The following is a 26,267-nucleotide window of genomic DNA, read 5'->3' as shown; positions in this document are numbered from 1 at the left end:
TTAAAAGTTGATTGACCAAAAAACTTCAAAAACTATGAAGTGGTTAGACATTTCTTTGAAACGCTCGAAATATTTTGAGAATTTGATGAATATGACACAAAACTTTATATTTCAAATTTTTTGAAATTTTCAATTGAAAAAATTTTGGAAATTTTACAATTGTATAATTAATACAATAAATACATGTGTTATAGTCTAATATATTACCTAATTATTAAAAATATTTTTTATTCACCAAGAGACGGTGTATTTAAGTATTTTCAATTACTTCACGTTATTTTTTTGTGAAGAAAATCATGTTTGAAATCTTCAAATTTTATAATGATTTAAAAAAGCGGAGTATCGAAATCTCTGGAATATTTTGAAAAAAACTCCAAATTTGCCCCAGGAATCCATCTTCTCGGAACTCGAGTACTCATCTTATTCAAATGCTGTTGAAAAGTTTCGCGTGCGCGAGATAAAATGCAGGCAAGGTCTAATCCACGACAAGGCAGATGCTATCCTTCCGCCATTATTTACAGCGCAAAAACTCACAGATGTGTTGCAGCAGCGTGAAAGATGTTTCCGATTTAACAAACTTTCACCAAATTAGCCCAACTTTACCCACTCCTCAACCAAGTTTAGCCACTTTTGTAAATGGAAGTTGAAAAGATGATAAGGTTGGTTGAAAAGCGGCGCCGAATTGCCGAGAGACCAGTTCACCAGGTGAGTTGGAAAGAAATTTTGTGAAAGTTTTGTGATCGTATTTTCTCGATAATAACAAAACATAGTACCGTACATTTTTATTGTTTCAAATATAACTTGACAATAACTACTATTTCAAAACTTTCGAATAAAAACATGGGTTCAAGTAGTTGTGAATCATTTAACTTTTCTGAACAACGTGGAAAGCTTTGATCAATCTAGAACTCGGTCGAGTAGTTCTAGGTTTCTTCGCTCCATGTTCTTTGCAGAAATTAGGAATGGTTGAAACAAGCAGTTTTCTTTTTCTTGTTCTTTTCAAATTGTCTTTTTCCTCTTCATTTTGAGAGGCTGTAGGATGCGGAGGTGCCTTCTGAACTTTGCTCCGTGTCTCTGTTATGGCTTTTCTGGGAACCTCTTGATTCATAGTTTCAGAACGCAAGGTAAGAATTTGATTTGAAGCTAGAGATTTCTGCTTCGGAGTCTTGGACACAGTTTCCTTTTGAATTTTCGTTGTTTCCTTCAACTTAATTGGTTCTGAAAAAATCGGTTTTCGTTGTCTTGTTAGTTTTTTTTGGTTTTTTTGCCTCCTCACCTTGACTCAGTGAAGCCTTTGAAGTGATATTATTATAATTTGATGCAAGGATAAGATTCGAAGAATTCGGCTCAGTTTCTCTTATCTTCGGTTTTTTTGAATAAGAAATCATTCTGCCTGTAGTTATAGGTAAGTTTTCCTTGCCGTTATTCCCGATTGAAGTGTGTTTTGCGACAACTGGAAATCCATATATCACGACGGAAGCCGCGGTCAAATAATTCAGGACGACCTTTTCCCTCGCCGTCTTCATCGCTTCTGATAAGTGCCGAATTTGATTGTTTCCAGAAATTGACTTGGTTTTCACAAAGCAATCATCAATCAATTCCATAAAGTAGCAATCAATTTCTTTATCAGTTACAGGGTGGGCCAAAAGTATGGTAACACATGAAGCGCTCTTTTACATGAGCTTTTCGCGCGACTGCCACGTCATACGTACATTCTTCGATCGAATACTGATCGCTGAATAAATTTCCTTCAATTTGACCTAAAATTTGCAATGTTTCCCAATAAGGTGCGATTTTAATCACCTCGGCAATTTAGCGAACCCTTTCGAAAAAACGGTGTTTTGGCACGCGGCACTTCCCACACAAACACACCTCCCACGCACGCCAATAATTTTCAGATGTATGATTTTTATGTTAAATTCAAAGTTAAAGAAGTGAAGAAGCGCTTTTGATTGTTTTTGTAGCCTATAAAAATTTTCTGTGTCGGCACTGGCGCCTAGCAATAACCTTTGAATATTTCATGAATTCAACTTTGCGAAATTTACTCAGTTTTTTTGGTTTCGAAAGGCGTAACGTCCCACAAAATCATCCGAGCTAAATTTTTTATAAAAAATCTGAAAAGTCAGGTCAAAACGTGCCAAAAAGTACAAAAATGAATTTTTCTTCATACTGCTGCCGCCGCTCACATCCATCTTTCTGGCGACTGTGTCATTCAAGACTTCAGCTACTGCCATAGTCCATGACAGAAATACCACGATAGAATTTTTTTGGATTTTTGTTTTTAAAGAATCTCCAGACCAAGAGCATTCTTTGAACTATAAAAACTTGTAAGACACTTGATGGATTTCTTGAGAAAAAAGTAGAAATCCCGCAGAATGCCAACTTGCGTGCCATAAAGATCGTGATCTCAAAAGTTCTGAAGGCCTGCAGCGATGTGGATGGGGATATTTTGAAAATTCAAAACGTTCATCTGGTCAGTATTTTATGGAGAACAAAACTTTTACAAATTGATGTAATAACTCTCTCCACACGTAAAGTTATAGAGCTGCAAACGTGTTACCATACTTTTGGCCCACCCTGTACATCCCATAAGCATCCAACAAGCGATGGACATTTTGCCATCGCGTAATCCTGAATCACAGATGTTCCATCAAAGCCGTGGGCTTGCGGAATAGTTCGAACGCTGCAAAACCATATACCAGTTAAATACCAAAAGTCAAATAAACTCAACCTCTCACAGCCCATTAAAAAACTAATTGCATTGCAAGTCGTTTGCCTGATAAGAGACTGTGTCACAACAGAAGATCCCGAGCCATGTCCAAAGTAACTGCAAAACATTAAAATGCTATAGGATCGTAAAAGTGCCCGTTGGTGGAACGTCGGAGAAATAAGTAAAAAACCAACATACATATATTTCGAAAGGTTAATATTTTAGTTTAAAATAGAAGCACTTCGCTTCGTCGTTTGTGAAATATGTGTTAAAGTGTGGAGTAGCGTGCACGGGGTTTCGCTTTAACAAAAAAATATTTTTTTTACATCAATCAGTGCCTTCAATCACAAAAAACTCCGTATGATTGGTTGAAAAATAGCGGAGAGAACGGCTAATTGGTTTTGCAGTTTTCATTGGAGGTAATTCAAACAGACATTTTAGCCAAAATGGGAAAATTCATGTTTTAATAGTACAATTTTTCATGTTGCTTCGACATTTTCAGTTGTTCTTTTTTAGTATTTCTGAATTTCAGACTATTTTAAATATCTTGAATTCTCGCTACTCCGTTTTTTTAGAACGTTTTTTAGAGCTTACAAAAATGCATCGCGCTTCGACAACGCGTCGGTAACCTCCGTCAATTTTGGTGCCGAGCCAACACTTCCTTCCCAATTGAATTTATTAATGTATTTCAGCATTCGCCTCTTTGTTCCGTTCAAATTGTTATCTGGATCAAGTATGTAGAACGCGTTTTCCAAACCAATATTTAGCGGGATCTGGGATTAATAGGATAAACATTCTAGAATTTAAAAGTAAAATGAAACCTGTTTGTTTTGATTTCTCATGTCGTCCAACTGGCTAAAAGCCGAGTGAATTGAAATGTGTCGTACCACATATGGAAATTTAGCAAAAATTGGCAACCGCTCCCAGCAGAATTGTGACAAATAAGGACAAATGACAAGGTGTGTATATATTTTTGACGAAGCGGGAATCGTTTGGTCTTGTTTCATAGCATTAAAACCATCCTTGCGCAACAGAAGGAGTTGCGATTTTGATTTATTATCGATACCTCTCATCTCGCAGTACCGGAGAACAAGTGATTTCCATGTTTTTGGGTGTATAAACTTGGATTGATAAACCAATTCCTTAGCTTCTCCCGGTAAGAGTCCACCCTTTGCCATGTTATACATTTTTATCGCTAACGCTGTTGCATTGGGGCCCAGACGTCCAGAAGGCAACAGAAGACTCGCTGCAGCACCGAGAAAATGCTTCTGTGTATTTTCAACGCATTTTTTCATTTGACAATCAACGATTTTCCGCCGATCCCAACATTCTTCGAATTTATATTTTTCGTGATTGCTGACAATCTGGCGATCTTCTTCCAGTAAATACGTGAATTTATCCATTACTTCGATAGCCTGATGATAATGAGCCAACGGCATGATAATCGGGTCACGATCCGCATGCAGCTTGACCAAGTATATAGTCTTATCATCAGCCATTACGATCTGAATAAGCGTCATATCATCTGGCATATTTTGACCACAGGAATTGAAGTGATGTACTCCCGGAATAGTAACCAGTCCACTTTTGCACTTCCCCAGTTGTTCCTGTTGAGCATTACGAGACCCAATATTTGTTGATTCGGCCCATCCGTAAGCAGCTTCCCAAGAACTTTTGGATGTTTTTCCGACGTACGAGTACATTCGACAACGCCATTCTCTGGAAATAATTTCTTCAAAAACGAATCAAATCAACAACTTCGAACCTGTAGAGAATATGAGCAAAATACTGCATTTCTCGTTGCATAGTAAGTCGGTTATTTTCAAACCGTTGCGAATCAAAAGGCTCAGTTGTCACTTTCTTCACCAGTTTAGCACGGCGTCCGATAGGAGAAACTGCACGAGAAATACTGCCAGCTCCCTCGAATGTAGGCTTAACACGAGGCTTCCGAATAATTGGCTGAATCCAGCTAAAGTTGCATTCCATTGGAAATTCAAGTTGTCTTCCAAGCTGTCTCAATGTTAAGAAAAGATCTGTCGTCCGGTATTTCAAATATGCCACAATCTAAAAAAACCTCTTTAAATTCAACGTTTTCCTAACTCTTTCTCACGTTCAGCGCGTTCTTGAAAACTTCCATAGTGGTTTCGTTTGCGCATTCCTTTGAATCCAAGTTTTTTGTTAGCCATCGAATCACACACATTCCAAAAATCTCATGCTGAATAATGTTTGGCTTCTGAAAAAAAAAACAATTAATTCCCAAATTTATGCATAGTGTGCTCCATAATAATGGGGACCAGTGGCATGCAATTTTGAAGGTAGTGAGAGCCTTAAAAAATGAATCTATTATTTTCTTCAATATTGGGTCTAGTGCCTAACGTCTCTTGTATGAATAAAAAATTAGTTTTGAGTGTCGCACTTAAGTTTTTTTTTTAATTTTCAAAATTATGCATTCAAAAGTTTTATAACAGTTTCGTAGACATATAAATCCAACCCAGTTCGTAAGGTCCAATTTTGAAGCTTTGAAAATGTCACTTTTTTTAATGTTTCCGAAACTCTACCGAAACTGTCTTATTTTTAATTTTTTGAAAAATATATAAGCAATAGCCTTGTTTTGACGATTTCCAGTTTCAACTCAAACGAATGAAAAAGTTATTGTCAGAAAACTAAAAGAGGATATTTTTGGCCAACTGTATATCAAAATATTAAATACCAAATTGTTGTTTTAGTTTGAGGCACGTTTAAGTTGGTTAAATTGGTGGTGTAAGCATATTGGATTACTGGTTGATATGAAAAAAAATCCAAAAAAATTGGGGGAGCTAACTTTTTTGGACTTTCTACATTCACACAAGAAGCCACTTCCATAACCAATCCCATCAACAATCAGAAAAAATTTGTTTTGTGAAAAGCTTTGTTGAAACAAGGGTATTCTTCTTATACAATTATAAAATTAAATCAGTCGTAAATCCCTTTAAAAAATCTACAAGAAGCTAAATCGAGACTATTAGAACGTCATGGTCCAGTGGATTTGTGAGTGTCTTGAAGTCTTTGTGGTTGAGGGTGGTGATATTTGGTTGACAAACATTTATTGACATATTTTGCCAATTTACGTTTTTTTTTTTTTTTGTTATAGTGACTTATAGTGAGTATATAAAAAGTATGATACGAAGAAATCGAAACCATTGTGAAAAAAATTTTTAGTGATTTTTTGAGCTAGCTGTTGGAGTTTCGATGCTAGTATCTAAATCAATTGAATTATGTTTGTTTTATGCAATAATAAATCTCAACCCAACTGAGCAATTCCAAAAATGTTATAGTGAATTAAAGGATTAAAAGATTAAAGGACGAGCACTGTGTTACGATTAATTAATGAAAAAAAAGATACATTGTATAAAACTATAACTTCTATTTATTTTATAAAAATTCAAGTTACATCCTGTAGATTTCGAATGTTTTTTTTTAGAGAATAAAAAACGCTTTTCCTTCTTGAAAGTCATAAATAAGACAGTTGGAAGTAAAATTCATATTTCAAAACGTCAAACCAAAAAGAAATACAGTAAATGTTCAATTTAAATACTATAAATGTTTTTGGTTGGAGTAATTGTTTGGGAGAAAAAAGGTAAAATTCGTTTTTGGACTTTGATTCATTATAAAACTTTAGGAATCGCTCAATCGGGTTGGAATTCATTTTTTGTATATATATATATCAATATATATTTGTATGATTTAATATAATCACTGGGGAGTAGCTAACTGCCGCGTTACTCGGCAGTTAAAAACAAAGAAAATAAGGGAATCCGCTTGGCGCGCGCACATGAAGCGCAAGACAGGAACCAGAAAATAAATGAAAGTGCAGAGAAGTCACACATATAAAATATCCAAAAAATCGTAAATTGGCAAAATACGTCATTATTTGCCGATCAAATAAATGTGAAATTGCATATGTCATTGTGTTATATTCTATGATATTGAAAAAGTGTATATATTCACATGTTATGCAAGCTGTCCAAAAAAAGTAAAGTTCCGTAAATCGGTCTCCATAATTATGAACCACCCTATATGTGTTTAAAATGACTTACCGGTTGTATGCTACTGTCGCCATGCATCATAATCTGACTTTCTCTCAGTAATTCACGCTTTCTGATGAGTGCAAACTCGTCGTTGAAATGCTTGATGGCTAGTTGTGAAAAATTCGAGTAAATCATGAAAGACATCATGTATTCCGTGGCAAACGAGCTGCTTGAATGATAAATAACGCAAATATTGCAGGTGCAGGACAAGACAACATCATGGAACACTTTCTCGTTAAGCCTGAATGAGTTTGTAATCTTAATATCAAACTTAATTTTCAATAGCTAAATTATTTCTTCACTCCGAACAAAAAATGTTCCGATTTTGACTTTAAAAAAAGTATGCGCGGCCAGAGTTTTTCTCGCTTTCCCATTGCTCACAAGGAAAGTAATTCAGCTCACTTTTAGACTTCCAAATAAAACTTTTTTTATTTAAAAGAGGCTTTAAATAGGTTCCTACAAAAAATAGCGGCAGAAGAGCGCTTTGAACTGGGAACAAATCGAACTGAAAATGTTTCAGTGCATTTTTCCTCCTCTTTAGAGGCCTGTAAAATTGCTTCAAAAGTGGGAGCTTATGCAGATTTTCGATGATTTCAGAGCTGTTCAGGGGTTAGGAAACATTTTAGAGAATTTTGGACATTTTTATTTTCTGAAAAAATAAATTGCAATTTTCTAACCTATGACAAAGTTTTTCAATAAAAAAGGGTCATTTTTAAAATTACATTGGTTTTATTCCAACGTCAAAAAGTGAGCTGAAATACGTTCCTTGCCAGCTTAACTTTTTACAGCCCCTGATTGGTTGGACACGCCTACTTTACTTTTGAAATTGGTCAATAGAGAAGCGAAAAACTCCCTCGTTTTTCACCGCACTAAGGACGCCTCCGAATGCGGGAAATTCAGGTGTCACCAGACTATTGAAGCACCATAATAAAGAAATTAAGTACTTACATATCCGGACCCTCCAATTGATCATCCAATATGATCATATTTGTATTTTGTGTCTTTGGGGCGCTTTGATATGATTCTCCAGTATCCGTTGTACGTGCTTCTGATTGCATTACTGTCTCCTTCATTGTACTATTTCCATCTTTTGCAGTATTCAAGGATAGCAAGTTTATAAGAGACCCTCTCATTAATTTGGCGATGTCCTCATAGTCAAAATCTTCGATTAAATTCACATTATAGGCTAATGTGTTTGTCATCTGAAGAATTCTAAAAAAAGAGGCTGACTTCAATGCAATGCGGAGATTTGAAATCATTATTGACATCGAATCACTAGTTTGAGCAGTGGTGACGTTAACGTGAGCCCATTCTCGTCTCAGTTCAAAGTACCAAGCGATTGTGCTGCCAATAGACACTGGAAAAAATAATAGTGAGGTGAAATAAAAAAGCATAGTGGTACTTATGGGTTTCGTTCCCCCCAAAATGTTTTAATTTTCTAAATTTCAATTAACCACATAAACGTGAACTTTTTTGGAACGATTTGTAGAAATAAATGCTTTGTTCCCTACTTTTGTTCACGTTATTAATTTGAAAGGTGGTTAATTGAAATTTAGAAAATTAAAACATTTTGTGGGGAACGAAACCCATAAGTACCAGCACAGTACTCCCTCTATTAATATTGCAGCATCTAATAGTATCGGGCTAAGTTGTTGCCATGCTGGACGTATTTTGGAGAAAAAAAACAAATTGTTGCTGGGTGAAATGATTTCAAAAAAGTTTAAACATGCAACGAATTGATGAAAATGTTGTAATATCAATGGTACGTCCCTAGTGTGCAGAAAACAAAAAATTACCGCGCCCGAGGCGTCTAAATTGGCTATAAAAACAAGAGTTTCTAACTTCGTTATTGGCCAATTTCAAATTACTGGGCGTGACTAACCAATCTGGGCCTGTGAAGTTTTTAGCTATCAATGGGAGAGCGAGGAAAACAGCAGGTTGGTTGACCACGCGCGCCTACTTTTTTGAAATCGTTCAGTAGCGTAGCGAGAGTCCTATTTTTGTTTTGCACGTATCTGACGTGGTAAATTCCTCTTTGCTGCACCCTATATAACATTTTTAGAGCGTGCTAAGTCACATTCTTCTGAGAGAGAAATTTACGCATTCATTTAAGATCAACCTGTCTTAGGACATCCTGATACTACGTGAATGCTGTCTCAAATTCGAATACATTGCATGCAAGAATAGTATAGTATATTTCAATGATATTACCATAACCAAGGCTATTTCCACGCCAGTTTTCCTCGAGGATTGACCAGATTGATGCATTCACCGAAGTGCCAGATTGATAGGGGAGGAAACCAGGGGCTTCAACGTAGATTATTGATTCGAATTTACAAACTGCATTTTTGATATGTGACAACCGATCAGGAAACTGTAATTGTAGCAAATTGAGTGGAGGACTAAATTTTATTTATTTTTCTTCAACTTCTTACATCACATTCGTTTAGTGACTTTCCAACGGGCACATTACTCAGCGTTGAGCATAGCCAGAAAATATACGAAGCCAAATCAAATTTTCGACGAGAGGATTTATCATCATCTTTTTCGATTTTATTACGTAGCTTTATTAGTTTATCGAGCATTTCCACGCGACTGTCCGGTTGATTCATGTAACTGATTGCGTATCGTGTTGCTGAGATCATATCTTCCGATGTTTCATCGACTTTCCATTTTGTCAATTTCTTCTCAATCAGTTCGGTCTCACCAAGAAACATCAGCCATCGAAGTGCGGCTTCCATAGCCGTTGTGCTTTCTGCTAAATCAACAAAGTCAATGAGACATGCAACTGCTGTGCACAGCTCTCCGGTGTAGAAGTAGAAAAAACAAAGCTTTGCGGGGATGGCAGCGAAGAACCGTCTTACTTCGAGGTTACACTTCATAGCATTCCTTCGAAGAGTTTGCCAAATATTGAACATGTTCTGCATCATTTTTTGAATGCTCCCAAGCCCGTCGAAGCACTCTGATGAGACGTAGTGCGAGGTGAATCGAGTCAATTTTTCGAGAGAATGTGCGTTGGTAGGTTCAGTGACATCAATCTTGGAATCCTGTTGGAAATTCGTAGTCCGTTCAACGAAACTGATAACACTTCTGTTTACATCCATGCGCAGAGTCTTCAGCTTGTCAATTAACTTCTCGTTACTTTTTTTGCTGGAAACTGTTTTATTGGAAAAGCATTTGTTGGTTTTTTGTGCGCATTTTACAACATATTTCCGTGGCAACATGTCCTGAAGACGTGACCTTTTCTGTATTTTAAGGCTTCCTATTAGTAATGTTGTTTCATATTACCAAACAAATAATAATCTCAACGGCCAAGTGGCTTTTGTTTTTTTTTCATTTACGCTCCTCCCACAATTTCATTTCCAAAAAAATATTTAAAAAAAATTGAAGGTCAATCATGAGGAGCTTAAAGAAAAAAGAAATAAATAACATAATCCACATGGTCGTTGCGATTTTCATTTTTTTGATAATAATTTTAAGCCTAAAAATGAAAATTATTAAAACAAACATTTATGTGTGAATTAAATTTGAAATATTCGGTGTTTCAATATTATTTTTTTAAGTTGGCGGGAAAGAAAAGCAATTGCACCCAATTCCGAGCTGTTTGTATGCTCTAGATAATAATTTTTCTGAAAAAAGATGTTTCCGATTTTTTCCAGTTGGCGTTCGATTGTCAATGTTATTTTAAAATGAAAGTTTAAAGGAAAGTTTGTGTTTTACAACAAAAAAAATGAATTCCAGCCTACCACTTTTGGACAAATTAGAAACAACATAACTGAAATTAGCGATCAAAAATTGGTTTTTTTTTTTCAATATTTTTATTTTCTGGTATAGGTTGATATTTTTGTTTGCAAATCACTTTTTTGGTGTTTAATTGTTTTATTTTGAGACCAGACTACGCTGAGCATTTTTTACAGTGGTACTATTTCATTGTTTCACAAGAAAAGCTCAAACTTTTTTATTGTTTTTTTTTTGGCGATTTTGAACTTTTTTTCTGAAACAAAACAGTAGCTTATTTAAACACTAATAAATATAATGTGCAAACGTGACCAAACAAATCATACCGGAAAATAAAACTATTGAAAGAACCAATTTTTGTTCGGCAAATTCAGTTATCGTATTTCTTCTATTTGGCCCCATATCAGACTTGCAGGTACTTGTGTACCGAATTGCATTCCTTAATAACCTTGCATTCACTTTTTTCTGTTACAAAACCACCTCACTAATCTAAATTTATTTAAACGGGTAGTCAGTTTGTCCCATACGAGATTGACCTCAAAAATACGGCGCTGATTTTGATTCTTTGACGTCACGATAATTTATGCAATAAAAAATGCGCAGAGGTCAAATAAATAAAAGGGCGCGTTGATTACTCGTGTGCTTTCAATATTCCAAATACACAAACATTTTCCTGAAAAGACTATATAACATTAACAATCGAACGCCAAATGGTAAAAATAGTAAACCATTTTCAGAAAAATCATATTTTTGAGGATGAAGCATACTAAAACATCTTGGATTTTTGTGATAAAATGTACATAACTAACGGCTTCCAATAACTGTTTGAAAAATATCGCAAAACTAAAAAAAACTACAAAACTTATTCTTATTCTAATAGTGAATATGATCAAGTAATAAACTTACAAAGTTTCTGCCTGGCGTGATCCGTTTCCAACGTGATTTCCCATTCCCTTTGCAAAATTTTGGGTATTGTTTGCACTATTGACTTTCTTGCTGAAACAATTGCTGTTCTTGTCCGGTGTGCTGAGGAAATGCATTACTTTAAAAAAATTTAAGACAGAGACAAAATGAGAATTAATCTGAGCCGTCACAGAAAAAAGGTTTTGTAAGTGATGAAAACAAAAAAAACGAGCTGGAAACCAATCGATTATTCTGGGAACGCTGCGTTTGTATTCAAACCTACTCGCACTAGTCTCTTATAAACTGGATTTTGTTGATCCGGTGGGTGCTGGCATAACCTGAAATATTTATATTTACAATGTCTTCATAATCTAGTAGAATCAGATAATCAAACGGCGGAAAGAAATATAAATTATTTGGAAATTGAACATAAGTTGCGTACAGTAATTTATTATTGAAGCGTGATTGCAAAAGGGTAGTAGGGTAATCTCATTTAAATAGGAATAATAAAACTGAAAAGAAAACAACAATTGTTTTTGATTTGCTAGAAATAGGGAGGCAATATGTAAAAATATTGCGATCGATAACCTAAAAAACGCTGCACAACGGACAGCTGTAACAAGAAGGCCCCACCAATTAGACGATGTTTCCCAAGACCTTAGATCGACATATGACGTCACTTGCAATGTTAAGGGGTTTAGTATCATCAGTGGGGATTTATTCTACGAACACTAATGAGAGTCCAACACTTAAAAAAAATTCTCATTTTTTTCAATATCTAGTCAAAGTTTTGGTTTTTTTTTTTGAAATTTCGAGCATTAATGCAAAAAAAAAGTTTACCATTAAAAATGAATTAAAGTGTAAAACTAGTAGAACAATTCCCAAAATTATGATTTTAAAGCAGTTCTCTCACTGAAGATAACACCACTTTTGATCTACCCTCCAATACCTTTAAAAACTGCCAAAAAAGTGTTTGGAGCAATTCTGCAAATTTTGAAAGTAGGGAAGGCACTAACTGAAATAGTTTCAAATTGAAATTTCAGAAGTTGAAAATGAAGCTTTCTTGCTGAAAGTTTAGATGTGGCGCGACCTGAAGGAAAATGTCAACAAATTACATGTTTTCCCATTTGAAAATATTAAATTTAATTTTAAAAACCAATTTATTAGAACTTTGTTTTATCAATTTTACAAGCACAAGACTTCATGGAAAATAGAAAAACATTTGAGAAAAAGGCAAAAACCGGTAATTTTCAGGTGTGGGCGGACAGGATAACATAGCAACAATGAGGCAATGAGTTTTTGATAGGGAAAAGTGTTTCAAAAAAGAATGAAAAAATGATGGAACAATTGTGAGCTATGGCAATCAGAACATACATACAAACGTGACGAGGGAAGGGAAACAACTGACTAGAATCTGAATGAGGAAGGTGATTTGCGAGAGAGAAAGTTAGAGATAATATTGAGCAACTAGAGAGCTCTCCACTTTGATAAATCCATCTTAGGAATCTTTGAGCATGGAGTTAGATTGGATCCAGGGAGAAGGAAAGCATCTTGGGATACTAATTCAAAGTTGTCTGCATTGTCGCAAATAATTCTGGAGAGAGATGACTTTTTGATCTCTTCCATTTGCGAGCGGGTGAAGATTCCAGGATTTTCAAAGTAGAATCTGGAAATAGAAAATATTTTTGTCACCTGGCTTTGAAAATTTTTTGAAAATTTTTGAAGCTTTGAAAATTTCCGAATCTGAAAATTCAGAATTCAGAAAAAATTCAGAAAATGTGAATTTTAATATTTTTAGACTGAAGTTTTATTTTCCATTTTTCAAATTGATGCAAATATTTTGCCGTCAAAAATTCTGGATTTTCAAAAACGTATTTGGTTTTTTCAAAAATTCCTTTAACAATTTTCCATATCTTACCTATCCCCATCTCTGGCTCTCTTAAATTGTTCTCCAATTGCACAACTCAATGTAGTTCCAACTAAACCTCCGATTACTGGATCTTCTAACATTGATCCAACGTAGAAATCAACGTCATCTGCAAATAAGTTTTCAGACTTTTCAACGAAAATTATCTAACTTGTCGTATTATAATTTCTTGCCAATCCGGCTCTCAAGTTTCTGTCCAAGATCATGTCAGCGAAATCATCGAAAGTATTGGCAGATTTCAATCCACAGAACTGACGCATTTTGTTGTATGATGGGATTCCGTGGTCTCTTCCTCTCTGGATGTTCAGCGATCCGAGGTCGGTGCTGGAAATTTTTTACGTTTTTTTTGGATCAGGTGGCCTTCGAGCGAATAGATTTTAAGCTGACAGTAAGAAATCGCCGTAGAAAAAATGCATGCCTACCTTAAAGGTGACTTACGCCTATCTAATGCCTAATTGGAAGGTTCCAGATGTTTCCAAAACCTTTTCAAATTTTCAAAATCTTCTCCGACTTGCTATAAGTATTTAAAAAAGTCTCTCGAATTTCCTTAATTTTCCAGAACGTTTTCAAACTCATTCGAACTTTCTAAAAGTTTCTAAAAATTTTCAAAAAATTTAAGCAGTTTCCAAAAGTTTCTCGAATTTACTAGAAGTTTTCAGAACCTATTTGAATTTACCACAAATTTCTCAAATCTTCTAAAAGTTTTTCCTCGAACTTGTAAAAAGTTTACAAAAGTTTCACAATTTTTTAAAAAATTCTAGAAGCTTCTTGTACTATCTCTTCGGAAACCTTTTAGAAGCTTTCAAAAAAAAAATAAATTTCAGAAGTTTCTCGAGGTTTTCAAAAGTTTCCAGATCGTTTTCAAATTTTTCTGAAACATCTTAAATTTACTAGAAATTTTTAGAAATTTGCGATTTTAAAAATTTCTAATTGCTTTCCCGTTCGGTCTCTAGAATTTTCGATTCCGGCATGAGGAGAAGCAGGATTCTGATTTTTTGAACCTCCATTTTATATATTTTTATTTCTAAACCCTCCCCCCTCCAGCTATAAAAAGTCTTAGAATATCTTCCCCTAGACAAGTTGGGCAAAAGCCATAAAATCTCCATTTCTCTTTCTCCCACATTTCTCACCTTCCAAACATTTTCTCGGTAATTGCAGGCGTCATACGATGTGGTCGTTTGACGGCAGTTGTCATAAATCCACGAATGATTGGATCCACACCTCCCTCGAAAAGAATCTTGCCGGACTTGAAGACACCGTCACCGAAGAAGAATCCTCCATGGGTAATATTGTTTCCAGAAAGATCGACTCTTTTGTAGAACTCTTCAATCATTCCGTGTCCAAATCGGAATGCAGAGGTGGTGAATTCATTAGCAATGGTTGCATCAACATTTGTATCGTATCCCTTGTATGGTCCTATAACTTTGTCGAATGAGACTCCGAGAAGTTTTGGAAGATATTCCTTGTAGAGCACATTTTGAATCTGAGCACCAACGATCTTCCTAGCCTCCTGGAAGACTCTATCACCACTCCATGTTGGATTAAGCTCTGTGAGCTTCTGAGCAATTCTGTTGTGTTCTCTGGCGAACATGATATGAAGAGATGACAATCCAATGAATAAATTTGCTCGAATATCTCCGGCTGTGAATGAGGCTGTGCATTTATCCTTATTAGCGCATTTTGATTGATCAAATGGCAATACATTCTGGTTATTGAACCGGGTAACCCTCAAAAATCCAGTTCTACCATCTCTAAATTTATGAAGATCTTTCAATGAGCTTCCGTAGATCATAGATCCATCGATATAAGCTGTATTCTCATTAAGTTGCTCTCTTGGCTCAACTCTACAAATTGGTGCACTTCTAGACACTTTTAAGCACTGCTTCGACTTGAATCCAAGGTTCGGGTCTTTTTCTCCAATTGGAATTGGCATACATTTCGATGGTACCGGGTCACAAGTCTTACAATTCGCAGATGGTTGAAGTGTAGTTTTTGACATGTCATGTGACATGAATTGACCCCATTGCATCATCATATTGTTGAACTGAAATTTGGGTGTAATGTTACAGAAAAAATGATATCAGTTCGATGAAGCGAATCAAATGTTGGGTGTGGTAAGTGTAATGGTCAAGAAAATGAAAATGATGGTTTGGGCATTGAAAAGGGAAATTTGACTTTTTTTGCTGTGAAAAATATTAAGATAGGCTTAGGCTCAGGCTCAGGCTTGGGAATAGGCTTAGGATCAGACATAGGCTTAGGCTTAGGCTTAAGCTTTAAGCTTATCCCAGAATTAGTCATTGAGGACTATTCACCATTAGTTTAGAGCAATGTTTTTTAAATCAAAATTTTAGTAACATTTTGAAAATGTTTGAATTAAAATAATATTTAGTAAAAGTTATCTAAAATTATCAGATTTTCAAAAACCACAAAAATTGAAATTTATCATTTTGTCTAGCATCATGACTTTTTGGTAGTTAAGCAGAAAATAATAAATGTAAAAATTAACTGTAATTTTTCCAGAAACTAGAAAATTTGAAATTTTAAAGTTTGCTTTTGAACAATGCACATATATTTCAGTTTAACAGATAGACATAGAAATGCATAATTGTCTGGATGTTTTCAAGACAATCTACGCCTGCTTCAATACCTACGTAGGTTGCCTTCAGCATGTCAAAAGGTAGGCAGGTAGACAGGACAGTAAGTGCTTTAAAGGCTTTCAGTTTTTAGAAAAAAAATTTAAGTTAAAAAAGAGGTAGTTTGGAAAAAAATTTCAAAACTGTCTGAAATTTTTTTAATTCGATTTTTCATAGCACCAGAAAAAAAGGTTTTGAGCAGTTTATGCCAAATTTCAGAACTAAATATGTGCAAAAATTACCTAAATACCATTTTTCATGATTTTTTTGAAATTTCTGAAAATCTAAAAAGTTTAAGGTTTTATCATTGTGAGAACTTTCGACGACAACTGCCAAAATTGTTTTATCATTAATTTTACTAAAAAACTAAAAAAAAATTAAAACAAACCTTATCATGAACAACAGATTGTGCCGATGAAAGCATAACTCGATTAGCTTCACGTGCACTTGGACGAGATTGATTAAGTGAACTAATTGGTTCTCCTTTTCCATCATCATATTGAGCTGGGAAGTGTCTATTGAATCTCCGGAATGCAGCTCCTTGCATTGGTTTTTCCAAATTATTACATGTTCCGTCAAGAGTACGGTACATTAAATGATAGCATAGACTCTTTCGACAATCGACTCCAACATCAGATAACTGTGGAACACATCCAGTTGGAACACTTCTTGTTATATCATCAATTGAGAGCATATTTCGACCAAAGTTGTCTTCTACTGGGTTGATTAGTCGGGAGATGGACATTAGCTGGAAATTTGAAAATTTGGAAAAAAAATGCGTGGGGAGTTTTTTTAATGAATAAAATGTAATTTAAATTGTTTCGAATCAATGGAGCCGCGGAAAAATCGAAAAACGAAAAATCGTTTTTTTAAAATATAATATACGAAAAAATAACATGGAAACTGTTGATTTATTTTTTAAAAATGTTTAGAAAAATAAGAAACTATTATAAAAAATCTGAAAATATTTAAAAACCGAACCCAAAATTTCCGACTGAAAATTAGTGAAGTTTGCAAATTTCTCGACCAAAAAAATAAATTAAAATCGAATAATAAAATAATTTAAAGAATTACAAATTTTAAATAAATTATTTTAGATTTTCTCAAAACTTTTGGGGTATTTTAGAAAAAATGTATTGAAATTTTTTTTCGTTTTTAAAAAATAACTCATATTGAATTACTTTTTCAAAACTGGATTTTAATTTTAAAAAAATTAAAGAAAATAATTCAAAAACACAAAAATAGTTGAAACTTTTTTAAAAATTGGAATTTTTATGTCGATAAATCGCCAAACGAACATTTTCGATTTTTAATTTTTTTTTTTTTTGATATTTAGATAAATCGAAAAACCGAGATTCTTCCTTTGGTCGATTATAAAAAACACTGAAATTGTATTCAAATCATTCAAAGGTGTTTAAAATCATACGGAAACTTTTCGAATCACTTTTGAAATTTTTAAAACTAGTATGATTTTGAGAATTTTATAATTTTGAAAATTTTATTGCGTATTATTTTATTTGGTTTTTGAAAAATTTTAAGCCAAAAATTAACATTAAAAAGCTAAAGATTGAGAGTTCTCTGAAAATTAAATTCTCGCTGATTTTTGTTAGGAAATTTTTTAATTTTTAAAAAAATCCTTGACATTTTGTCAAGGGAATTTATGAACATTTCGTGAAACTTGACATTTTTGGTTTCGAATTTTCAATTTCAGTTTCCAAACTTCCAAATTTTTCCGAACAAAATAAAAATGTTCACCTCAGAAGCCTGTGCAATACTGTCTTTTACTCGTTCACAGCTGGTTACTGAAGTCAAACTGGACGGTGGAATTGTGATAGTTGTAGTTGGTCCCGATGATTGTGTCGTTGTTTGAACGAATCCACCACCATTGAATGATGAAGCTGAAAAAAATTAAATTTTTCAAAAGAAAATTCAAGTTTTTATATTCCCCTTGGTGTCTATAAAGTGTCTATAAAGTAGCTGTAAACATAAATTGCCAATGTCCAACCGCACGATATATTTTCGGGCGGCTTAAGCTTCATTTTTCTGTCAATTCTTAATACATGGTTTTTTCTTGTTCTTTTTGTTCTAAATCTCCGTCAGTTTAAAGTTGTAAATGTTCCACGAAGCGTATGATTATACTTGAAAATGAAACCCCCCATACACATATACATTTTGAGACACACAACTAATAAGATTGGTTGGTCTATCCAGTTTCAGGCCCCCCCCCCCCCCCCCCCCTAATACCAACAATTGGCATTTTGCCAGCCAAATTGGTAGGTACAGTTGGACAGCAGCAGACAGCTCACGGGCTGGCATAGTTCTTGGGGCAAGTTTTGAAAGATGTAAGCTTAAGCTCAGGCTATGCTTAGGCTTAGGCTTATTTTCGGTCTTAGGAGTAGGCTTAGGCTTAGGCTCAGTCTTAGGTTAGGCTTAGGCTTGGCGTCAGTGGCGAGCGTTAGCTGTTTGTCAGTGGCGAGCGTTAGCGGTTTTGGCTTAGGTTTAGGCTCGGGCTAAAGCTTAGGCTTAGGCCGAGGTTTATGCTCTTGCTTAAGCTTATGCGTTGTTTTATAATTCCCCTTCTTTTGAAAATGGTCGTGAAAATTGGTTTATCTTTCATATATTAATCGTTAGCCTAAGTTTATGAAAAACTACATAGGTAGGTCAAAGCCACTTGGGAGCGTGCCGTGGCAGGCGGCACGCGCAACTTCACGGTCACTTAGCCTACTTAACGAAGACAATGATAACAAGCAGGCTCACCTGATATCATTTTCTATCACTTACCAGTTGTCGTGACTGGCAAAAGAGGTGCCGCTGGGGCCGTACATGTTCCGCATGCCAGTTGACAATTTTCGGTCATCCAATCCTTGTTGGCCTGGAATTAGTTGAGAATTTGTTCGGAGTCTGATGATCATTTGATATCGAAACCAAAACAACAGATTTTTGATTCCTGATTTTGTTTCCTTCAAATTTAATTTAATTTGAGAAAGGAATTTTATGAGGGGGGTTTGATAGTTCCATAGTTCTAGAGAGTTGTTACTAGTTTTTTGATCATTGAGAACTGTTACAGTGACAACAAAAAAACAAGTATGTACCCTGTTATAGGAACAGTGGTGAATTCCGATTCTGAAATTTCTAGCTTCTTGATTTTAAGCTTTAGCCTAAGCCTTGGGTTTGATGTGAGCCTAAGCCTAAGGTTCAACGCAAGCCTAAGTCTGAGCTTACGGTTAAGCCTAAGCCTAAGCCTAAGCCTGAGACTAAACCAAGTCTAAGACTAAGCCTAAGCCTTAGCCTAAGCATAAGCCAGGGCCTGAGCTTAAGCCTCGGCCTAAGCCTACGAGTTAGCCAGAAATTTCAATTTTTTTTAAAGTTTCAATTTTCAATATTTCAAATCAAATTTCTAAATCAAATTAACCAACATTGCATTCCCCGATCGAAGCCCAAAACCGACACCACTCGTGATGATCGCAACATCCATTTGTTAAGCACTTGAATCGATCCGTAATCGGCGGACTTAGCGTCTGTGATTCTATTCTGTATTCTGAAAAAAAAACAATTGTTTTAGGGGAACTGGTTGCCAGTTGAAAAAGTGTTTTCAGAAAAGTCAAAAAGATTTTAGTATTTTTCGGATTTCACAAGTTTTCAGATGTGTAATATTCTGCATTAAAATTTGGAATCGTTTCAAAAATAAAATATTTTGGATTTCTCAATTCAGACCTTCTAGGTAGACACGAGAATGCCTGCCTTCAAGGCGGCCTGATTTGTGCCTACACAAGGGCCTATTGCCTAAGTGCACTATTCCTCATGTACTTGTGAGAACACAAATCATCGAAATAGGAGCAAATAGGCAGTAGGCAGGCAAGTAGGACGGCAGGCATGAAGTAGGCACACGTGCATGAGGGTGAGCCTACCTAGGCCTCAAGGAATTACAAGGTCCCAGCCCAATGTCAAAGAAAATCATGTGTCATTTCATGGCTATTTTTTTTTTGAAAAATTCAGATCCCTTTTCAAATTCTGTACAAGTTTAAAGTTATTCCTCTGCAAAGATAGATTCTAGTAAAGTTTATTTATGCAAAGTTGTGTAAAAGTCCCGTAATTTTCATTTCGTTACACACATTTCTCCCCCTCTTCATTGTGTGTTCCGCCAAGTACATTCCTTTTTTTCTCCCGTGTCACCTCATTCCGTAACCTTCTTCACCGAAAAAAAAACTGTGAAGCCGAGGGAAATAATAACAATACACTTTCTCTCAGGGGGCATAAGACTACAGAATAATTGCGCATGAATCTTTATTCTTTGACGCCGCTGGGCTGGCAAAAGAATAGAAGGCTATTATTATGTTACTATGTGTTGATGATTTAATGGTTATCCAATGCCAAATGACCCCCTTATACAGAGATGATTTTTTCAGAAGAAGAAGAACAAAGTGCGGGAGAAAATGATGTGAAAAGTGTGAAAGAGGTGTGAGGGCATTAAGTCAAAGGGTCAAAAGGACTATCTAAAAAATTCCGGTTTAAAAATATTTCCGCTGCCCAGATAATCTAGCTTTTATTTATTTATTTGTTTTTGATCGAAGTGAAACTTCTTCTCAAGTGGTAGGCAGGAAAGTTTTCATGCCTATATGCCTGCCTATACGATTGTAAAATAAATTATACGGTTTTTATACAACCCTTTGTTCAATCAAGTTTTGTATGATAAAAAGATTTACAGGTTTTTTTTTTAAGAAAAAATATTTAAGTTGGCTAAGAATTTGGCGCTGTCTCACTTTAAGACTAATTAGCTTTTAAGACTAAAATCGGCAAATTGCCAATTTTGCCGAATTGCCAATTTGCCGGAAATTTTTTATAATCCGGAAACACTTAAAACTGTGCCTTCTTGAAATTGTTTTCCGTTTTTTCCAGATATTTTCATAGGGGTTGCTTCCTTTTTAAAGGATACGTACAATTTTGCCGATTCAAATTGAAATTCTGAAATTTCCCAAAAAAATTAGCAAAACCACAATTGGACAACAATTTTCGGCAAATCGGCAATTTGCCGGATTTGCCGACTTGCCGGAAATTCCAATTCCGGCAACTTGCACATTTGCCGGAAAAAAAATGGTTGCCGCCGTTTCTGTTCCCGTAAAACAAGTCCCCTCTTATTACACGTCTTTCCTATTTTTTCCACATCTAAATATTATTTCAAAAAGTCATTGACATCAAGAAGGGGGGGGGGGGTTGTCTATAAAAAAACGAATACTTTTTTATCTAACGAGTTGATCGAATTAAAGCGAAAGGCAATGAAGAACAGGACGAGAAAAAGCAACTAGTGACCGATTATTATTACTGCCGCCTACCCCCGCATCAAAATGACCAAAACAACTGTTTGTCGATTTTTGCAACTTTTTTCGCAGAAGGGTCTCGCTGAGGAGTGTTTTGACGCCTGTTCCTCATTTCGAAGATCGGCAGATTTGATTGTATTTGGAAGAGGAAGGAGAACGGGGAAGAGTGCCCAATCAGAAACAGATCTTTGGGAAAATGAGGCGACGGAAAGTTTGTGGAAAAAGCGAGAAAATATTAATGAGAAAGATATGGGAATATATTTGAAGGGAAAAAAGGAGAAAAAAGGTTTTCAAAAGCGTGGATGTTTGCAAAATTGGCTTGCTAGGAGATTTTCGGTTTGAATATGAATGTGTTTTGATGTAAACCTGCCTATAAGGCCTGCTTTGAATCTACTTTAAGAGTACATACTTCTGGAAATTAGGCAGTAGGCAAGTAGGCATGAAGAAGGCAGGGCGTAGTTAAACAATTTTCCTAGTGTGTTGAAAGTACACTTTTATATAAAAATTTTACAGAAGAAATCCACCAGAAAAAATCTTTAAAACATTGTTCAAAAAGTATGCAAATTATTTTTCCAAAATCAAATTTTCAGAATGTTTCGAGCGATTTAAAAATAAATTTTTGTAAAAATTCAAAAAGCTCCTAGAAATATTTATTCCAAGACTGGTTATTGTTAAACTTTGAGAGAGTTTTTTTTAATTATTTTTCAGTAAAAAAAAATTGAACGTTATTCATTTTTTGTATTAAAAAAAATAGTCTACGGGAAAAAAGTTCAAGAATTAAAATCTTTTTCAACTTCTCCATTTTTCAGGTAGCTTTAATTCGGAAGGTGTTGATTTTTTAAAAATTTAAGGCGAAGTTTTGAGAAATTGCCAAAAAATTTGGAATTTTTGAGAAGGTTCTGCATGTTTGAACCACTTGAGAAAATGAATCAAAATTTAAATTCAAAATTTGCAGAAACAATTTTTTGGCCAACGTTCAAATATTAGCTGAGTTTTCACTACATTTAAACTTCAATGTAAAAAAATTTTGAAATTTTTTTGAAAAGTTTTACTGTGATTGCTGCTATTTTAGCAGCTTATATAAATAGTTTTTAATCATTTCCACACCGTCTGTGCTCTACCTTTAAACATAATCGTGAAAACATCTAATCGATGCACCATGTCTTGAGCGCTATTCCTGGGCTTCAACATTTCCCTTCTTCTCGAAACCCAGAAACTGAAGTTATTACGTAACACCGCCTGTCAAAACGTTCCCCCGCCGAGAACGATGATTGACCATTTAACTATGCGAACGAGGACCAAAAGAAGAAAACAAGTCATTGTTGCATGACCGTTATCATTTTCTTTTTTGTCCCCCTCACTGTTTCTCAAGGCGTGATGCCATGGATTAGCTTCATCCGAATAGTGTGTTTCATCTCCGATTCAAGCTTATCTTTTCTCCTTTCTCTTCTTCTCTAATTTCCTTGCCTCCTAAACCTCCTGCCGCATCAAAACCGCAAAAAAACGAGCGATATTATTGCGCAACGCATTTTGCTGCTGACGATTTGACACACACAGGGCCTTTTATATGGCAAATCCATCTCTCTTTGGATGGCGGGGGCTTCAACCTCCCATTGATCGGGATCCAATTGAAGGTGAAGTACTGAACTGAACCCCTGTGTCGGTCTTCCTATGAACAAAGAGAGCGACAAACTGGTAGACTTGGGAAGGAATGAGACAGTGAAATGATGATGGGGGAGAAGAAGAAGCGTGAAGCAAACATTTTAAGGGTTGTGTTGCAACAGAGAGAGGATATCGACGGATATGGGTAGGATTCTATCTGATAAATGAGCCGGAAACTAAAATGGAAAGTTCCTGTGGGAGGGGTGATGTGGTCTTTGAAACTATACTGACTTTGTCTAGAAATTCACCCATAAATCATAAGGCGACAATGAACAGGGAGGCGTCGGGGGGAAATGATGGCTGAAGCATCGAAAAATAGACAAATGCTTGTTGAAAATTTAGGTTTAAAACACAGAAAATTGAACTATTTTTCACGAACTCAATACACCATATTTGACATGCAAGATTTTGTGGGTGGCGACGGGGATTTCAAATGGAATATTTTTGCTTATCTGGGACACATTTCAAAATGTTAGACGTTACGAAAACTACTGAAAAATATTTGTTTTTTGGTTTCTAGATTTAAGAAAATCGCCGAAAATCATCGAAAACAACTACATTTTTGAAAAAAAAACGACTGAAAATATTAGCTTTCAGATTGCTCGACGGCTCTTTTTTCACATACTAGATGCACCATATTTGACGCAAAAATTTAGAAAATTTGGATGGGGTGGGACTTGGATTTTAAATGAATTATATTAAAGTTATTTGAACAAATTTCAAATTTATCTTGTTTTAAAAATAAATCAATACAAATTTGGGTCGTTTGACGGCAGTTTCAAAGTAAGTTTTTTTACTCGACTAGGACGAAATTTAGAACATGATACGCCCCCATTTTTCGAAAATAATTGAAATTCTAAATTGTTCTTTTAAAAACACCAAGAATCAAACAATGCACCATGTTTGACTTGCAAATTTGATTAGTTACAGTAGAAATTTCTAGGCAAGGAGGAGGTTTTCAAGAATTGGGAGCTTGAGAATTTGGGTTTCTTAAATTTCAAATTTTTTAAGACAAGTTTTTTCTAGATAAATTTTTACATCGTTTGAACTAATCCCCCTTCTCTAGTGATAGATAATAGATAATATCAGCAGTTATCATATCACAAAAGAAAAGGCGAAGATTAAAAAGGTTTAACAAAGATTTTTGTGAGTGATCAGGCAGGAGGGTGTAATATCTTTATAGTTTTGGCAATATATGCAGTTTTTAAATTTTTTAAAAGGTTATAGAAAAGTTGAATTGTAAAAAAAGTGGTAAAGCTTTTGGCTCAAGAGCTTAAACTTTTATAGAGCAAGTTTTTTGTAGAGCATTTTTTAAGGCATTGATACTTTTCAGGCTTAAAATTTTCAAACTTAACTTGGGCAAAATATGAAATACTTACCATTCAAAATGCAGATGAGAAATAAAAGCGATAAATTTCGATGGAGTCTTCTCATGGTGTTCCTCTCCAGTAGTTCGCAGAGTCAGAATGATGACCGGTGCGGGTAAGGGGGGAGGGTGAAGGGTCGAGAATTTCGAAAAAATAGATAAGAGGGGGTGGGGAGTGTCTTCCAAGAAGTAAGAGAGAGAGAGGCGGAGTCAATGTGGGGAAAGGTTGAAGGTAAAGGTGTAGAAGAGTATATGGGTAACAAGTATAACAGACGTATAACCTTGGGGTCTCTCTCTCTCTCTATCTTTTCCTCTCTCTCACTCTTTACGCAATTGAAACACAACACACCGCGAATCGACAGTCAGTGATGGTGGTGGTGGTTTGGCGCCCGCAAGCTGAGAAACACGTTGACAGAGAGAAACAGAGACAGAAGCTTTTCCCAAAAAAGGCAACTTTAACGAGAGATTGTCAGAGAGACGCATAGAGAAGACGTGTGGGAGGAAGGGCGGGAACCCAGAGACGCTTTTCGCCTCCTCGTTTCCGTGTTTTTTTACCCCTCCTCCCCCGCCTGATTTGGACATTACTGATTGTGAGATAATGAGGATATTCTCACGGATCAGAGGAAAAAAGTTTAGTGTGGGCGGTGGGGGGTATTCAGACTCCCTCGACAAGTTCAGAAGCTCGGCAAAAGTTGGTTGAGAAGTGGCATCGAAATGAGAATCATGGCATCGTAGAACATGCTTTTCAGGAACAGGAAACTATATGTAAAGCTCTGAATCATTTCTGAAGGTGAAGTTGCTGCTCCGTGCTCCGGTTATGTGGATTCCAGGTAGGCACGGAAACTAGTGCCTGCGTGCCTACAGGGAAGGTATAGCTCCCATGGAATGCGATCTACAAAAAAGTTTTTCCTAGAAAATAGTTTCGAGTTCTGGCAAGAGAATAGGCGTAGGTCACCTTTCAGGTAAGTCACGCCTGCCTTAGGTGGGCATATTCTGGTCAGCTGATCTTTCAGGAGTGTCTGAAGAGCTCATTTTGTAAATCTGAATTCAGAAGCATCTGACATCTCGCGGGTTTCGATCTACAAGAAAAAAATCTCAAAGTTTTCAATTTCCAAGATTTCGCCGAATTTCTGAAGTATTCCAGATTAGTGCCTTTCACGGAGCCGATCTCTCATATATGAGAGATTCTATAGATTCTTGAGTTCTTTTTTTCAGATTTCAGCACTTCCACCTTCTAATAACGACGATTCTGAACAGACAGCTCCAAAAAATAATTTTGCAGCTTATCGTGGCGGGACCCAGCCTGGAATCTTAATCTAACTTCTTTTCCGTTAAGCACAATTTCGATTATTTTTGGTTTTATCAAAAAATGTTCAACTGGTAAAATACAGGTTGAACATTTTCCTTTATTTTCATATTCAGTCAATTTTTGATATGTACTGGAATAACCGAGATATGATCTGCCAAAGTAGAGCTGTACATTCTTAAATAATGACCGGCAGATATCTCGCGGGTATATGACCCACCCCGAGCTTTTCCCTCAGAGAGTTTTCTCAGTAAAAACCAGATTTCCTGCTAACCAAACTTTATAACTTTCGTAAGTAAGTCACTCTCTAAATATCCGACAAAGTAGTCACTTTCAAATGGACAGTCTCCTGTCCTCTTCCCCTCCTACAAAATGCGATGTTTGGTTCATCAACATCATGATCGAGCAGCACCTATGACTAAAAGGCTAACATTTTCCTGTCTTCTTCTTGTATGTGTTTAGAACCTAATTGAATGATTATGGGTTGTTGTGGAGGTGAAATTCCTTTCTCTCTCTCTCTCTCTCGGAATTAAAAGGGAAAACCACATGTGATTTTCGACTGAAATTTGAGATATCACAGAATCACTCGGTAAAGTTTAAATTGATAAGATATCTCTTAAGTTGGAAACTTTTTTTCTTT

General features: G+C 35.6%; 2 protein-coding genes across 2 annotated transcripts; both read right to left on the bottom strand.

Annotated features, from left to right (window-relative positions):
* Nucleotides 1–865: 865 nt before the first annotated feature.
* Nucleotides 866–11,761, bottom strand: ZK430.5 (separase; the record flags this gene model as incomplete). Its single annotated transcript, NM_001377783.2, has 14 exons — nt 11,702–11,761; nt 11,422–11,511; nt 9,213–9,927; nt 8,989–9,151; nt 7,726–8,134; nt 6,787–7,018; nt 4,821–4,943; nt 4,476–4,774; nt 3,532–4,429; nt 3,305–3,483; nt 2,732–2,827; nt 2,577–2,683; nt 1,277–1,453; nt 866–1,218 (listed from the first exon to the last, which is right to left on the bottom strand). The coding sequence occupies exons 2-14, from the start codon at nt 11,463–11,465 to the stop codon at nt 866–868; spliced, it is 3,795 nt and encodes a 1,264-aa protein (NP_001364682.1). The 5' UTR covers nt 11,466–11,511; nt 11,702–11,761.
* Nucleotides 11,762–12,568: 807 nt separating this feature from the next.
* Nucleotides 12,569–24,412, bottom strand: mlt-7 (Peroxidase mlt-7 light chain). Its single transcript, NM_062376.7, has 9 exons — nt 24,335–24,412; nt 19,395–19,516; nt 18,760–18,850; nt 17,734–17,876; nt 16,367–16,726; nt 14,476–15,389; nt 13,497–13,669; nt 13,337–13,454; nt 12,569–13,084 (listed from the first exon to the last, which is right to left on the bottom strand). Exons 1-9 carry the CDS (start codon nt 24,387–24,389, stop codon nt 12,886–12,888), a joined length of 2,175 nt encoding a protein of 724 aa, NP_494777.1. The 5' UTR covers nt 24,390–24,412; the 3' UTR covers nt 12,569–12,885.
* Nucleotides 24,413–26,267: the final 1,855 nt, after the last annotated feature.

The sequence above is a fragment of the Caenorhabditis elegans genome, chromosome II, assembly GCF_000002985.6.
Source record: "Caenorhabditis elegans chromosome II".
Lineage (NCBI taxonomy): Eukaryota > Metazoa > Nematoda > Chromadorea > Rhabditida > Rhabditidae > Caenorhabditis > Caenorhabditis elegans.
This window is presented reverse-complemented; position numbering and strand designations above follow the sequence as displayed.

What these genes read in the sequence shown, in the direction of transcription:
- mlt-7 (NM_062376.7), bottom strand. Translation starts at nt 24,389, where the DNA reads ATGAGAAGACTCCATCGAAATTTATCGCTTTTATTTCTCATCTGCATT. An exon ending in TTTGCCAGTCACGACAACTG is followed by an intron (nt 17,877 to 18,759) that starts GTAAGTGATAGA and finishes AATTTTTTTCAG; the next exon opens with CTTCATCATTCAATGGTGGT. An exon ending in GTATTGCACAGGCTTCTGAG is followed by an intron (nt 16,727 to 17,733) that starts GTGAACATTTTT and finishes TCAAATTTCCAG; the next exon opens with CTAATGTCCATCTCCCGACT.